Source organism: Schistocerca serialis, chromosome 2, assembly GCF_023864345.2.
Source record: "Schistocerca serialis cubense isolate TAMUIC-IGC-003099 chromosome 2, iqSchSeri2.2, whole genome shotgun sequence".
In the NCBI taxonomy this organism is placed as follows: domain Eukaryota; kingdom Metazoa; phylum Arthropoda; class Insecta; order Orthoptera; family Acrididae; genus Schistocerca; species Schistocerca serialis.
The window spans coordinates 797,554,613-797,571,282 of record NC_064639.1 but is presented as its reverse complement, the minus strand read 5'-3'; the positions used below and the strand labels follow the sequence as shown (position 1 = coordinate 797,571,282).

At 38.1% G+C, this 16,670-nt stretch overlaps 1 protein-coding gene across 2 annotated transcripts in view; it reads left to right on the top strand.

The window, feature by feature from the left end:
- The window catches only part of LOC126458033 (uncharacterized), a 99,589-nt gene that overhangs the window by 549 nt on the left and 82,370 nt on the right, over nucleotides 1-16,670 (top strand). For both annotated transcript variants that reach the window (XM_050094824.1, XM_050094823.1), the window contains exons 2-3: nucleotides 178-367; nucleotides 16,297-16,432. In XM_050094824.1, the coding sequence (XP_049950781.1) occupies nucleotides 178-367; nucleotides 16,297-16,432 (326 nt within the window). The remainder of the gene's footprint in view (nucleotides 1-177; nucleotides 368-16,296; nucleotides 16,433-16,670) is intronic.

Genomic DNA, 16,670 nt, shown 5'->3' with positions numbered 1-16,670 from the left:
CATTACGAAACACTAAAGCAACTAAACTGCCGACGTTTCGACGGACTTGCAGCGGTTCTCTTCACGGCAGTCAACTAGCGACGCGGCCAGATATCTAAAATTATTTTACTCAAAAGTACAGTCCATGGAAGCTTACGAACTTATATCACAACCTAATTTGTTTCTACGTTTTTATAGGTTTTGCGAGCTGTTTACTGAGAAACGGTGGGAAATCTGTAACAGATAACAATGAAACGCTGTACCCATTTTGTATGTGTGTGGAAACGGTGCTTCAGAGAGGATTGTCATATATCCATGGTCCATTTGGATTGATAAAAACACCACAGAGCTGGACATGGCTGGAGCAGATAGCACAGCGATACCCAGGGTAAGCAGAGTGACCAAGAAATTTTGTGATGAAAAGTTCTGAAGAAGTTATTACTGATAAATTAGAATCCAAATCTACTTCCAAAATGTATGGTTCCCAAATATGTAAATATCCATTTTACAATCGATCTGAAACCTACCGGTACCAGAATCTTCAGGTCTTTTCCACGTATACAACCTTCTCTTGTGAATCTTAAAAAGAAGTGTTAGCCATTATTATGTTTCACTCTGGGCAAAATTCTGCCAGTTGGCTTGCTGTTTCAATTCTTTCCTCCTATCTATGTTGTTCTAATTTTCATTCTCCTCCTTTTCCCATAATTAATTCCAGCGCCTAATCACATATTAAATTTTCCTCTCTCTTAACTACCTGCATAATTAATTTTATCTCATTATCCTTTCTTTCTATCTGTACATCACATGCAACTCTAGTAGGCAAATAAATTTGTACTATTGTTACGGGTGTTGAGTTTGTATGTATTGTGGCCACTATAAGGCGTCCATTGTGGTGTTTATAGTAAAATTGCCCACTTTCCTATTTTCGTATTAATCCGGCATTACACGTATTTGATTGTTTGTTGATAACTCTGTACTGAGCTGACCAGAAATCCTATTTTAGCTGCCACGCACTATATTAACTTCAACCTTTGCATTTCTCTCATGAAATTATCTAATAATAATTCTGTCTGCAAGTAGTACATTGTGTCACAGCTAGAAGAAATACTAGGCGTCATGTTGTTTATTTTCAAGTCCAGCCATCTGATTGCATTTTAACAATGTCTGACCACTGTAATTTTTTACTCTAACCCAAATAAATCTGTTTGACAGGTTATACCATACATTTTAAACTGACTACGCAGCTAAAACTGTGAAAAAGACAAAATAAAAGAATGTTATAATCAAAGCTACAACAGCCTGTGTGGCAGATTAGTATTACTCAAGACAATAAGTTTATTTTAACTTCATTTTGATTTTCACCTGTTTGAGATTCAAAATTTTCAATTGTGGTTACTTCTCTTAATACTGATAGCCCGAATTCTGCGAGTACCCTAAAAAAGGAGTGCTGCACTCACAGTAGTGATTACAGGAATACTCTTGTGAGCGCCTTTAAAATTTCTGCTATCAAACCAGCCAATTTCACTTTCCTATTCTGACATAAACTAAATTTGCTAAGGAAATTGGTAGTAGCTCTGAGCAGCACACCACTAATACTGTATTTGAACCTTATAGGATTGTTTCTCCTACTCATCTACCTTAACATACATTTTTCTACATTTAGAGTAGCTTCCATTCACCATACCAGTTAAAAATTCTGTCTATATTAGCCTGTATCCTCATACAGTCCCTCACTGATGACACTTCGTCACCCACTACAGTGTCATCATCAAACACTCACCCCATCCCTCACATTGTTTATGCATATAGAGAACAGCAGTGGTATGATCACACTTCCATGCCACTCCGGGTAATGCATTTGCTCTGACAAACATTCACTTTCCAGGAGCACATACTTGACTTAAGAGATCTTCAAGCCATTAATGTATACAAGAACCTATTCCTTATGCATGGGCCATCATTACTGGTCTGCAGTGGGGCACTGCATCAAATGCTTTCTGAAAATGTAGGAAACTGTAATCCACTTGCTGCTCTCCACCCGTGTTTCACAGGATATTGTGCAAGAAAAGGGCAAATCAAGTTTTGCATGATCATTGAAATGCAGAATTAAAAACTTCACCTTTCTTTTTGCTGTTTTCCACTGCCATACCATTCTGGTCAGTTTGAAATTGGAATGCCTTTGATCAGCAATTTTACATGGGACCAGAACTTTCTCTGGTGCTGAGCAAGATCTGTCGCTAACATACGATGGTGAAAGTTGTTGTATGCTTCCTGCATTACTCTCCTACAAATGCACAAATGTCTACAAACTTTTTTCTGTCAAAATTTATGCGTTCTTTTTTGGACCAAGAGTGCAACAGTCTTACATTCTAAGTCCATGCTAATTTGTGTCCAGAAGATTTTCTATATCAAGGAAACTGATTATACCTGAATTTAAAATATTCCCAAGAATGCTGGAGCAAAGCAATAATTTTGCGAGTCTGTTCCTTTAACCATCTTAAATAAGGCTCCTACGCTTTAGCCCAGCCACTTGTGACTTTGTGCTGGATAAGAGATTCATGATAAGTGTAAGCTAGGTAGGAGGCTAATGCTTATGAATATTCTGTTGAAACTGAATTGTGATTCCATCTGGAACTGATGACTAATTTGTTTTAAACTCTTTCAGTTGCTTCTCAGTACCAGGGATGCCTCTTTTTATGTCCTTCATAGAAAAATCTGCCCCCCATGAACCATGGATCTTGCCGTTGGTGTGGAGGCTTGCATGCTTCAGCGATACAGATAGCCATACCGTAGGTGCAACCACAATTGGGGGGGGGGGGGGGGGATATCTGTTGTGAGGCCAGACAAACGTGTGGTTCCTGAAGAGGGGCAGCAGCCTTTTCAGTAGTTGCAGAGGCAACAATCTGGATAATTGACTGATCTGGGCTTGTAACACTGACCAAAACGGCCTTGCTGTGCTGGTACTGTGAACGACTTAAAGCAAGGGGAAACTACAGCCGTAATTTTTCCCGAGGGCATGCAGCTTTACTGTATGGTTAAATATTGATGGCATCCTCTTGTGTAAAATATTCCGGAAGTAAAATATTCCCCCATTCGGATCTCCGGGCGGGGACTACGCAGGAGGACGTCATTATGAGGAGAAAGAAAACTGGCGTTCTACGGGTCGAAGCCAGGAATGTCAGATCCCTTAATTGGGCACGTAGGTTAGAATATTTAAAAAGGGAAATGGATAGGTTAAAGTTAGATATAGTGGGAATTAGTGAAGTTCGGTGGCAGGAGGAACAGGACTTCTGGTCAGGTGAATACAGGGTAATAAATACAAAATCAAATCGGGGTAATGCAGGAGTAGGTTTAATAATGAATAAAGAAATAGGGATGCAGGTAAGCTGCTACGAACAGCATAGTGAACGCATTATTGTGGCCAAGATAGATACGAAGCCCACACCTACCACAGTAGTAAAAGTTTATATGCCAACTAGCTCTGCAGATGACAAAGAGATGGATGAAGTGTATGATGAGATAAAAGAAATTATTCAGATAGTGAAGGGAGATGAAAATTTAATAGTCATGGGTGACAGGAATTCGATAGTAGGAAAAGGAAGAGATGGAAATGTAGTGGGTGAATATGGATTTGGGCTAAGAAATGAAAGAGGAAGCCGCCTGGTAGAACTTTGCACAGAGCATAACTAAATCATAGCTAACACTTGGTTTAAGAATCATAAAATAAGGTTGTATACATGGAAGAAGCCTGTAGATACTGGAAGGTTTCCAGAGGCTCTGACCACAATCTATTGGTTATGAACTGTAGTTTAAAACTGAAGAAACTGCAAAAAGGTTGGAATTTAACAAGATGGGACCTAGATAAACTAACAGAACCAGAGGTTGTAGAGAGTTTCAGGGAGAGCATTAGGGACTGATTGACAAGAATGGAGGAAAGAAATACAGTAGTAGAAGAATGGGTGGCTTTGAGAGATGAAATAGTGAAGGCAGCAGAGGATCAAGTAGGTAAAAAGACGAGGCCTAATAGAAATCCTTGGGTAACAGAAGAGATATTTATTTTAATTGATGAAAGGAGAAAATACAAAAATGCAGTAAATGAAACAGGCAAAAAGGAATACAAACGTCTCAAAAATGATATCGACAGGAAGTGCAAAATGGCTAAGAAGGGATGGCTAGAGGACAAATGTAAGGATGTAGAGGCGTAATCACTAGGGGTAAGATAGATACTGCCTACAGGAAAATTAAAGAGACCTTTGGAGAAAAGAGAACGACTTGCATGAATATAAAGAGCTCAGATGGAAACCGAGTTCTAAGCAAAGAAGGGAAAGCAGAAAGGTGGAAGGAGTATATAGAGGGTCTTGTGTTCTTAAGGACAATATTATGGAAATGGAAGAGGATGTAGATGATGATGAAATGGGAGATATGATACTGCGTGAAGAGTTTGACAGAGCACTGAAAGATCTGAGTGGAAACAAGGCCCCGGGAGTACACAACATTCCATTAGAACTAATGATAGCCTTGGGAGAGCCAGTCCTGACAAAACTTTACCATCTGGTGAGCAATATGTATGAGACAGGCGAAATACTGTCAGACTTCAAGAAGAATATAATAATTCCAATCCCTAAGAAAGCAGTTGTTGATAGATGTGAAAATTACCGAACTATCAGTTTAATAAGCCACAACTGCAAAATACTAACATGAATTCTTTACAGATGAATGGAAAAACTGGTAGAAGCCGACCTTGGGTAAGATCAGTTTGGATTCCGTAGAAATGTTGGAACACGTGAGGCAATACTGACCCTACGACTTATCTGAGAGAGATTAAGGAAACGTAAACCTACGTTTCTGGCATTTGTAGATGTAGAGAAAGCTTTTGACAATGTTGATTGGAATACTCTCTTTCAAATTCTGAAGGTGGCAGGGGTAAAATACAGGGAGCAAAAGGCTATTTACAATTTGTACAGAAACCAGATGGCAGTTATAAGAGTCGTATGAAAGGGAAGCAGTGGTTTGGAATGGAGTGAGACAGGGTTGTAGGTTGTAGCCAATCCCTGATGCTATTCAGTCTGTATATTGAGCTAGCAGTAAAGGAAACAAAAGAAAAATTTGGAGTAGGAATTAAAATGCATGGAATGGAGTGAGACAGGGTTGTAGGTTGTAGCCAATCCCTGATACTATTCAGTCTGTATATTGAGCAAGCAGTAAAGGAAACAAAAGAAAAATTTGGAGTAGGAATTAAAAATCATTGGAGAAGAAATAAAAACTTTGAGGTTCGCCGATGACATTGTAATTCTGTCAGAGACAGCAAAGGACCTGGAAGAGCAGCTGAATGGAATGAACAGTGTCTTGAAAGGATATAAGATGAACGTCGACAAAAGCAAAACGAGGATAATGGAGTGTAGTCAGATTAAATCGGGTGATGCTGAGGGAATTACATTAGGAAATGAGATGCTTAAAGGAGTAAAGGAGTTTTGGTATTTGGGGAGCAAAATAACTGATGATGGTCAGAGTAGAGAAGATATAAAATGTAGACTGGCAATGGCAAGGAAAGTGTTTTTGAAAAAGAGAAATTTGTTAACATTGAGTATAGATTTAAGTATCAGGAAATCATTTCTCAAAGTATTTGTATGGAGTGTAGCCATGTGTGGAAGTGAAACGTGGTTGATAAATATTTTAGACAGGAAGTGAATTAGAAAGTTTCGAAATGTGGTGCTACAGAAGAATGCTGAAGATTAGATGGGTAGATCACATAACTAATGACGAGGTATTGAACAGAATTGCGGAGAAGAGAAATTTGTGGCCCAACTTGACTAGAAGAAGGGATCGCTTGGTAGGACATATTCTAAGGCATCAAGGGATCACCAATTTAGTATTGGAGGGCAGCTTGGAGAGTAAAAATTGTAGAGGGAGACCAAGAGATGAATACACTAAAAAGATTCAGCAGGATGTAGGTTGAAGAAGCTTGCACAGGATAGAGTAGAATGGAGAGCTGCATCAAACCAGTCTCTGAACTGAAGACCACAACAACAACAACAACAACAGAGAAATCAGTGCAACAATCAAATAGTGGTGTGTCTGTATGAGCCTCCTGTGTGAATGATCATTGAAATGCAGAATTTAAAACTTCAGCTTTCTTTTTGCTGTCTTCCACTGCCATACCATTCTGGTCAGTTTGAAATTGGAAAGCCTTTGATTTACATCTATACTCTGCAAGCCACCTGATGGTGTGTGGTGGAGGGTACCTTGAGTACCTCTATCGGTCCTCCATTCTATTCCAGTCTCGTATTGTTTGTGGAATGAAAAGATTGTCGGTATGCCTCTTTGTGGGCTCTAATCTCTCTGATTTTATCCTCATGGTTTCTTCGTGAGATATACATAGGAGGGAGCAATATACTGCTAGACTCCTCGGTGAAGGTATGTTCTTGAAACTTCAACAAAAGCCCATACCGAGCTACTGAGCGCCTCTCTTTCAGAGTCTTCCACTGGAGTTTATCTATCATCTCTGTAACGCTTTCGCGATTACTAAATGATCCTGTAATGAAGTGCGCTGCTCTCCGTTGGATCTTCTGTCTCTCTTCTGTCAACCCTATCTGGTACGTGTCCCACACCGGTGAGCAGTATTCAAGCAGTGGGCGAACAAGTGTACTGTAACCTACTTCCTTTGTTTTCGGAGGGCATTTCCTTAGGATTTGTCCAGTGAATCTCAGTCTGGCATGTGCTATACCGACGATTAATTTTATATGGTCATTCCATTTTAGATCACTCCTAATGCTTACTCCCATATAATTTATGAAATTAACTGCTTCCAGTTGCTGACCTGATGTAGTGTAGCTAAATGATAAAGGATCTTTTTTCTATGTATTCGCAGCACATTACACTTGTCTACATTGAGATTCAATTGCCATTCCCTGCACGATATGTCAATTCGTTGCAGATCCTCCTGCATTTCAGTACAATTATCCATTGTTAAAACCTCTCGATATACTACAGTGTCATCTGCAAAAAGCCTCAGTGAACTTCCGATGTTATCCACAAGGTCATATATATATATATATATATATATATATATATATATATATATATACACACACACACTACAGTGTCATCTGCAAAAAGCCTCAGTGAACTTCCGATGTTATCCACAAGGTTAAAACGGGGGTGACCTGTGCCCTTTCCCAATCTTCCATAATGCTACGCTCTTCTAGAGACCTACGATACACCGCTCCAAGAAGGGGTGTGTGTGTGTGTGTGTGTGTGTGTGTGTGTGTGTGTGTGTGTGTGTGTGTGTGTGTGTGTGTGTGTCTCTATATATATATATATATATATATATATATATATATATATATATATATATATATATATATATATAAAAACACACACACACACCCCTTCTTGGAGCGGTGTATCGTAGGTCTCTAGAAGAGCGTAGCATTATGAAAGATTGGGAAAGGGCACAGGTCACCCCCGTTTTCAAGAAGGGGCGTCGAACAGATGTGCAGAACTATAGACCTATACCTCTAACGTCCATCAGTTGTAGAATTTTGGAACATGCATTATATTTGACTATAATAACTTTTCTGGAGACTAGAAATCTACTCTGTAGGAATCAGCAAGGGTTTCGAAAAAGACGATCGTGTGATACCCAACTTGCACTATTCGTCCATGAGACTCACGAGGGCCATAGACATGGATTCCCAGATTGATGCCGTGTTTCTTGACTTCCGCAAGGTGTTTGATACAGTTCCCCACAGTTGTTTAATGAACAAAGTAGAGCATATGGACTATCAGGTTGTGTTATCTAGGAACTCTTCAATCCAATCACACAATTGGTCTGATAGTCCATATGCTCTTACTTTGTTCATTAAACAACTGTGGGGAACTGTATCAAACACCTTGCGGAAGTCAAGAAACACGGCATCTATCTGGGAATCCATGTCTATGGCCATGTGTTCGACGCCCCTTCTTGAAAACGGGGGTGACCTGTGCCCTTTCCCAATCTTTCGTAATGCTACGCTCTTCTAGAGACCTACGATACACCGCTGCAAGAAGGGGGGCAAGTTCCTTCGCGTACTCGGTGTAAAATCGAACTGGTATCCCATCAGATCCAGTGGCCTTTCCTCTTTTGAGCAATTTTAATTGTTTTTCCATCCCTCTGTGATCTGTTTCGATATCTACCATTTTGTCATCTGTGCGACAATCTAGAGAAGGAACTACAGTGCAGTCTTCCTCTGTGAAACAGCTTTGGAAAAAGACATTTAGTATTTCGGCCTTTGGTCTGTCATCCTCTGTTTCATTACAGAGTGTCTGGACATTTTGTCTTGATCCACCTACCTCTTTGACATAAGACCAAAATTTCTTAGGATTTTCTGCCTAGTCTGTGCGTAGAACTTTACTTTTGAATTCATTGAACATCTCTCGCATAGCCCTTCTCACACTACATTTCGCTTCGTGTAATTTTTGTTTGTGTGCAAGGCTTTGGCTATGTTTATGTTTGCTATGAAGTTCCCTTCATATATTTGTCTTTAGCGTAATGTGAGATATTTCACAACTTCCACATTTCCTGCTGTTGTGCAAAGTGCTTTTCTACTAAATTGTGAAGGAATTTTTATCTGTTTAGAAAATCTGCGTTCATGGCGCCTGTCATTCCCTGTATGCTTAACAAGCTCTTTACCATCATTGATCAGCGATTTTACGTGGGACCAGAACTTTCTCTGGTACTGAGCAAGATCTGTCACTAACATATGATGGTGAAAGTTGTTGCATGCTTCCTGCTTCAATCTCTTACAGATGCACGAATTTCTACTAACTTTTTTCTGTCAAAATTTATGCGTTCTTTTTTGGACCAAGAGTGCAACAGTCTTTGTTTCCTCAGCATATTCTGAATGTTGTTATTAAACAACTGGTGGCCCTTTTCCATCGTTAATCCATTTACGTGGCCCTTAATTCTCCAGCATGTGATTTATAATCTGTTTAAATGTTGCCCATGATTCCTGTATGTTTGACAGTGGAACTAAATGAATTCCAGTAATTGTCCAAGTTGAATGCTAAAAACTGCTTATTTGCTGTTTCCAGCATAAAAACTCTTCGAGTTTTCTTAATCAATTTATTGACTTAATGATCATTGCTATGTTCACTAACATTGTTGACAAGTTGTGGCCTGTTTGCAGATACAAGGTCCGAAATATTTGCATTGCATATGAGTTATTGAACATGCTGCTCAAGAACATGCATTCATATATTTGTCTTTAGCGTAATATGAGATATTTCACAACTTCCACATTTCCTGCTGTTGTGCAAAGTTGCTTTTCTACTAAATTGTGAAGGAATTTTTATCTGTTTAGAAAATCTGGATGCATGGCGCCTGTCATTCCCTGTATGCTTTTTACCATGTTGGCAATAACAGAATTAGTCATTATCATCCCATGAGCCGAACATGTTAAAGTGCGATTTCTGGGATATAAGGAGGTGAGTCTGCCCCCTAACGATGAGGGCTAATGAGCGGCCAGCTTGGATGTGGTGTTTTGACAGTTTCCTGCATCTGGCTAGGTAAATACTGGACTGGTATGCATACCACGTCAGATACACGCTACACAAACAGTTACATAACCTTCTAACATAAATTTATTCAAGCTGCAGGCAGTCTGTTGTGGAAGTAGTGGTGGCATCTTGAAAGATTTGTAGCCTCCACTTACCACTGACATTGCTTCAACACATATGACAAATCTGACTACATAGAATGTTAAGGACCGGAAGATGAAGAAGAAGATCATTATAATCTCATGGTTGAGACAAGAACCTAAGGCTGTGAACACAAACCTGCATAAAAGTTGTTACCTGAAGTGTGTGTTCCATCATGTTTTTCGGCAGTTTCCTGGTTTCATCATCAAACAGACCTTTACCCCCAGTAATGAAGGAATCTTTTCAATTTGGAGTAGAGGTAATAGTTTTATTCAGAAACTGTAGCTTCCCCGATAATTTTGCAAAACAAATCATGCTAAAAACAAGGCAGTTGGGAGAGATTAATATGATACATCAATTTAAGTGCCTATTTTGTAGTACACAGATATAAATATGAAAAACACCAAATATGCCACTTGAGTTTCATAAACATGTAACTCCACATGGTACTTTCTCAGTTTGTTTCTATCAGCAAATTGTATCATAGGACAGAAAAGTCATGCAAACATTGTGTGTGTGTGTGTGTGTGTGTGGGGGGGGGGGGGGGGGGGGGGTAAAATAGAACACTGAGAATGCTTATTTGAGAATTTACTCAGTATTACTTTTACTACTTCATGAATACAGCTTGTGTAGACCATCGTCTGAGCTGTGTTAAAAGTGATAAGCTCTTGTGAACTGGCAGAACCAATGAATGTGATTTCAAATGTCAGCTACACTACTCATGCAGCTTGATTCAAATTCTTACGTTTGTCGGGACAACTCTGATGTTTGTTTGTCATCACATATCTTGTGTTGTGATTGGCTCATAGAAGTGAACCAAGGAGACACATGTTTGCAGAACTGAAGTGCTGTATTTGGTGGTATTTGTATTTATTCTTGTGTATTAGGGAAATAAGTAATTTAATTGATGCACCACATTGAAGGTTTCTTCAAAATGTATCTTTTTTGTACAATTTGTTGTGCAAAAGTGTCAGAAAGTGTGACATTGCTGATTAAAACTGTCACTGGAATGGAGTTTGCAGAAGGTATTTTCTTTTGACATCACATTGTAGTTCATTACACGAAAAATGAACTATCATGTTACAGTTATATATGAACTACAGCTGGGAGGAAAAATGAAGACAAAATCCAGTTTCAACATTCAGTGACAACCAGTTATGCAATTAGTAAACTGCTGTCCTCATGTTTATAACAGTTTTTGTAAGGGAAAATTTAAAATGTTGCAATATTTTTTTTAAAAAATCGCTGATTTCGTGTTGTTTTCTAAAAACTAATCATTTTGTATTATTATTATTATTGACTTTTTTTTTCTCAGACTTAAGTCTGGTTAAAAATGGAACGTGACGCGGACCTCGGTCAAGCGTGACTTCCTTGTAACTGTATGGTATATGTTATATTGCATTTAGGAACTTTCGGGTAATTGAACATGTATCAATAATTACAGATTTTTGTAGTTGTATATATATGTTTGGATGTAGCTGTATTGCATTGATGTACTGGTGGATATTGTGAGGTATGACTCCTGTAGTTGATAGTATAATTGGGATAATGTCGACTTTATCCTGATGCCACATGTCCTTGACTTCCTCAGCCAGTTGGATGTATTTTTCAATTTTTTCTCCTGTTTTCTTCTGTATATTTGTTGTGTTGGGTATGGATATTTCAATTAGTTGTGTTAATTTCTTTTTTTTATTGGTGAGTATGATGTCAGGCTTGTTATGTGGTGTTGTTTTATCTGTTATAATCGTTCTGTTCCAGTATAATTTGTATTCATCATTCTCCAGTACATTTTGTGGTGTGTACTTGTATGTGGGAACGTGTTGTTTTATTAGTTTATGTTTTATGGCAAGTTGTTGATGTATTATTTTTGCTACATTGTCATGTCTTCTGGGGTATTCTGTATTTGCTAGTATTGTACATCCGCTTGTGATGTGATCTACTGTTTCTATTTGTTGTTTGCAAAGTCTGCATTTATCTGTTGTGGTATTGGGATCTTTAATAATATGCTTGCTGTAATATCTGGTGTTTATTGTTTGATCCTGTATTGCGATAATGAATCCTTCCGTCTCACTGTATATATTGCCGTTTCTTAGCCATGTGTTGGATGCGTCTTGATCTATGTGTGGCTGTGTTAGATGATACGGGTGCTTGCCGTGTAGTGTTTTCTTTTTCCAATTTACTTTCTTTGTATCTGTTGATGTTATGTGATCTAAAGGGTTGTAGAAGTGGTTATGAAATTGCAATGGTGTAGCTGATGTATTTATATGAGTGATTGCTTTGTGTATTTTGCTAGTTTCTGCTTGTTCTAGAAAGAATTTTCTTAAATTGTCTACCTGTCCATAATGTAGGTTTTTTATATCTATAAATCACCTTCCACCTTCCTTTCTGCTTAATGTGAATCTTTCTGTTGCTGAATGTATGTGATGTATTCTATATTTGTGGCATTGTGATCGTGTAAGTGTATTGAGTGCTTCTAGGTCTGTGTCACTCCATTTCACTACTCCAAATGAGTAGGTCAATACTGGTATAGCATAAGTATTTATAGCTTTTGTCTTGTTTCTTGCTGTCAATTCTGTTTTCAGTATTTTTGTTAGTCTTTGTCTATATTTTTCTTTTAGTTCTTCTTTAATATTTGTATGATCTATTCCTATTTTTTGTCTGTATCCTAGGTATTTATAGGCATCTGTTTTTTCCATCGCTTCTATGCCGTCGCTGTGGTTATCCAATATGTAATCTTCTTGTTTAGTGTGTTTGCCCTTGACTATGCTATTTTTCTTACATTTGTCTGTTCCAAAAGCCATATTTATATCATTGCTGAATACTTCTGTTATCTTTAGTAATTGGTTGAGTTGTTGATTTGTTGCTGCCAGTAGTTTTAGATCATCCATGTATAGCAAATGTGTGATTGTGTGTGGGTATGTTCCAGTAATATTGTATCCATAATTTGTATTATTTAGCATGTTGGATAGTGGGTTCAGAGCAAGACAGAACCAGAAAGGACTTAATGAGTCTCCTTGGTATATTCCACGCTTAATCTGTATTGGCTGTGATGTGATGTTATCTGAATTTGTTTGGATATTAAGTGTGGTTTTCCAGTTTTTCATTACTGTGTTTAGAAACTGTATCAATTTAGGATCTACTTTGTATATTTCCAATATCTGTAGTAACCATGAGTGGGGTACACTATCAAAGGCTTTTTGGTAATCAATGTATGCGTAGTGTAGGGACCTTTGTTTAGTTTTAGCTTGATATGTCACCTCTGTATCAATTATCAGTTGCTCTTTACATCCTCGTGCTCCTTTGCAGCAGCCTTTTTGTTCTTCATTTATAATTTTGTTCTGTGTTGTATGTGTCATTAATTTCCGTGTGATGACTGAAGTCAATATTTTGTATATTGTTGGTAGGCATGTTATGGGGCGATATTTAGCTGGGTTTGCTGTGTCTGCTTGATCTTTAGGTTTCAGATAGGTTATTCCATGTGCAAGTGTATCAGGGAATGTGTATGGGTCTGCAATGTAACTGTTAAATAACTTAGTTAGATGTGAATGTGTTGAGGTGAACTTCTTTAGCCAGTAATTTGCCATTTTATCATTTCCAGGGGCTTTCCAATTGTGTGTAGAATTAATTGCTCGGGTGACTTCATGTTGCAAAATTATCACTTCAGGCATTTGTGGTATCATCTTGTATGTGTCTGTTTCTGCTTGTATACACCGTGCATGCCTGTTATGTTGTACCGGGTTTGACCATATGCTGCTCCAGAAGTGTTCCATGTCTGTTATGTTTGGTGGATTGTCTATTTTAATGTGTGTGTTATCTATTGTTTGGTAAAATCTCTTTTGGTTTGTGTTGAATGTTTGGTTTTGTTTCCTTCTATTTTCACTTCTTTTGTATCTTCTAAGTCGTTTGGCCAATGCTTGCAATTTCTGCTTTTTTTCATCTAATTGCTCTATTGCTTCTTGTTGTGAGATTTTACCTAACCTTTTTCGTTTTTTGTCTAATATTTCATTTCTTATAAATTGTGTTAGCTGTCCGATGTCTTTTCTCAGTTTTTCTATTCTGATCTGTAACCTGTGTTGCCATGCTGGTTTTGTGGGTTTCTTCTGTGTGTTGGTTTGTTCTGATCTCTGCCTAGTGTGTATATTTAGTGTAGTGAGTGCTCCTATATAAACCAGTAGTTGTAACTCTTCCATAGTTGTGTTTTCATTTATTTTGTTGTGTATGATTGTGTTGATAGTTTTTATTGTTGTTTCGACTTGTGGGTTATTTGGCGGTCTATGCAAGAATGGTCTAATGTCTGTATTTGTGTCTTTGTATTCTATATATGTCAGCTGAAATTTCTCTTCTATATCTAACACGTGTGTCTCTTCGTGTTCTATTTGTGCTTGTTCTGGTGGCTGTCTTAAGATTTCGTTTTCCTCTGATTGTTTAATTGATGCGTGTTGGTCTTTGTTTGTTTGCTCTGGGATGTTTGAGTCCATTACTGTGTTTTCTTCTTCTTCTGATTGCACATTATTTTGTTCCAGTATTTGTTGTACTTGTTGTTTGATGTTTTCTAATTCTGACTGGGGTATCCTGTTATTTTTGATTATTACACGGATCTGATCAGCTAGTCGTTGTTCTGTTAAAAATTTTAATTCCGGGTATCTGGTAATAAATGTTGTGTATACTTGTGATCTGTATCCAGTTGTGTTGGTTCCTAGGTTTGTTGCTTGGTAATAACAGAACATGAGGTGTCGATTAACTTCATCTGACCATCTCATCCTCTGTCTTTGTTTTCCTTCTAGGGTGGTTGCAGGAAGCATATCCTGCAAAACACCTCTATTCGGATTTAAATCATTTTCCAGTTGGCTAGCAGTGTCGTTACCATTGTGGGCGGGCATAGGGTTCAAGCGTCATCCCCGACCATGACGGCGCTTGTCCGAGGCTTCTTTGGTTCTGTCCTGAACCAAGTAATCACACTAAAAGGGGGGTTAGCCCTATTAGTGGTTTGTTCTTTTCGTCGCCTTTTACGACTGGCAGAACATACCGGAGGCCTATTCTTTTCCCGGGCCTCCACAGGAAATTATTATTATTATTATTATTATTATTATTATTATTATTATTACCATTTTCATTACCATTTTCATGAAATTTTCCTGTCCTTAGCAATGGTCTGTATTTCTGTCCCTCACAATTTCTCCTGTGAGTTAAGTGGTGACCATTGTGCAAATGAACTGGTAATACCTCACAAAATTTTAGCTAATAAATTAGTTTCAGAGCTTTAAGATGCTTTTCATAGGCTTTTCTTCACATTTGACTTTCTTGAGTATTATCTTTAATTTGTTTGTTAATCTATTTACCAATAAAAAAACTGCAGTTTCAAAATCTTAAAGTACATAACACTTAACATTTTTGTGGAAACAATACATGTGCACTTGTTTAGAGAAAGCTTTTGACAATGTTGACTGGAATACTCTCTTTCAAATTCTAAAGGTGGCAGGGGTAAAATACAGGGAGCGAAAGGCTATTTACAATTTGTACAAAAAAAAGATGGCAGTTATAAGAGTCGAGGGACAGGAAAGGGAAGCAGTGGTTGGGAAGGGAGTGAGACAGGGTTGTAGCCTGTCCCCGATGTTATTCAATCTGCATATTGAGCAAGCAGTAAAGGAAACAAAAGAAAAATTCAGAGTAGGTATTAAAATCCATGGAGAAGAAATAAAAACTTTGAGGTTCGCCGATGACATTGTAATTCTGTCAGAGACAGCAAAGGACTTGGAAGAGCAGTTGAACGGAATGAACAGTGTCTTGAAAGGAGGGTATAAGATGGACATCAACAAAAGCAAAACGAGGATAATGGAATGTAGTCAAATTAAGTCGGGTGATGCTGAGGGAATTAGATTAGGAAATGAGACACCTAAAGTAGTAAAGGAGTTTTGGTATTTGGGGAGCAAAATAACTGATGATGGTCGAAGTAGAGGAGATATAAAATGTAGACTGGCAATGGCAAGAAGAGCGTTTCTGAAGAATAGAAATTTGTTAACATAGAGTTTAGATTTAAGTGTCAGGAAGTTGTTTCTGATAGTATTTGTATGGAGTATAGCCATGTATGGAAGTGAAACGTGGACGATAAATAGTTTGGACAAGAAGAGAATAGAAACTTTCGAAATGTGGTGCTACAAAAGAATTCTGAAGATTAGATGGGTAGATCATATAACTAATGAGGAGGTATTGAATAGAATTGGGGAGATGAGGGGTTTGTTGCACAACTTGACAAGAAGAAGGGACCGGTTGATAGGACATGTTCCGAGGCATCTAGGGATCACAAATTTAGCATTGGAGGGCAGCATGGAGGGTAAAAATCATAGAGGGAAACCAAGAGATGAATACACTAAGCAGATTCAGAAGGATGTAGGTTGCAGTATGTACTGTGAGATGAAGAAGCTTGCACAGGATAGAGTAGCATGGAGAGCTGCATCAAACCAGTCTCAGGACGAAAGACCACAACAACAGCAACATTGTCAAAATGCCATTCTCATTTTCAGTTTCCCTCCTTATAGTTTGTTCGTTTCAACATATTTGTGCCAGATCTCATGTGCTATCAGTATCCTTTGTAGTTACAGTTATTTCCACCAGTAAAAGCTCCTTTCTTTTTTCTTCTAGTGCTCCCTACTCTTATGTGTCATCAGTAAATGAAGTAAGAAACTCAAAGAAAGTAACAACTCCAGTTGGTAAGCTGAGACTTCTGATCCGTGTATGCCTAGTCAGGAAGTGCCTACATGTTCCTGTTGAACTTATTGTAAGTAAATTATACTAATAACTTTCTCTTTCGTCTACATTGATATAAAAGGGCTTCATTGATGACATCGATTGTGATAATTTTGTGCTTGATTGTCACAAGCAGGCTTTGAAGACACTCATGGGAGACATTAGGCAAACATTTCATGAGCTGTTGGTGAATTGTTGACTGTGGCAGCAATATCCCTGATAAATATGTGCATTTTATTGAATGAACCTGTACAATTGTATTTTAATCA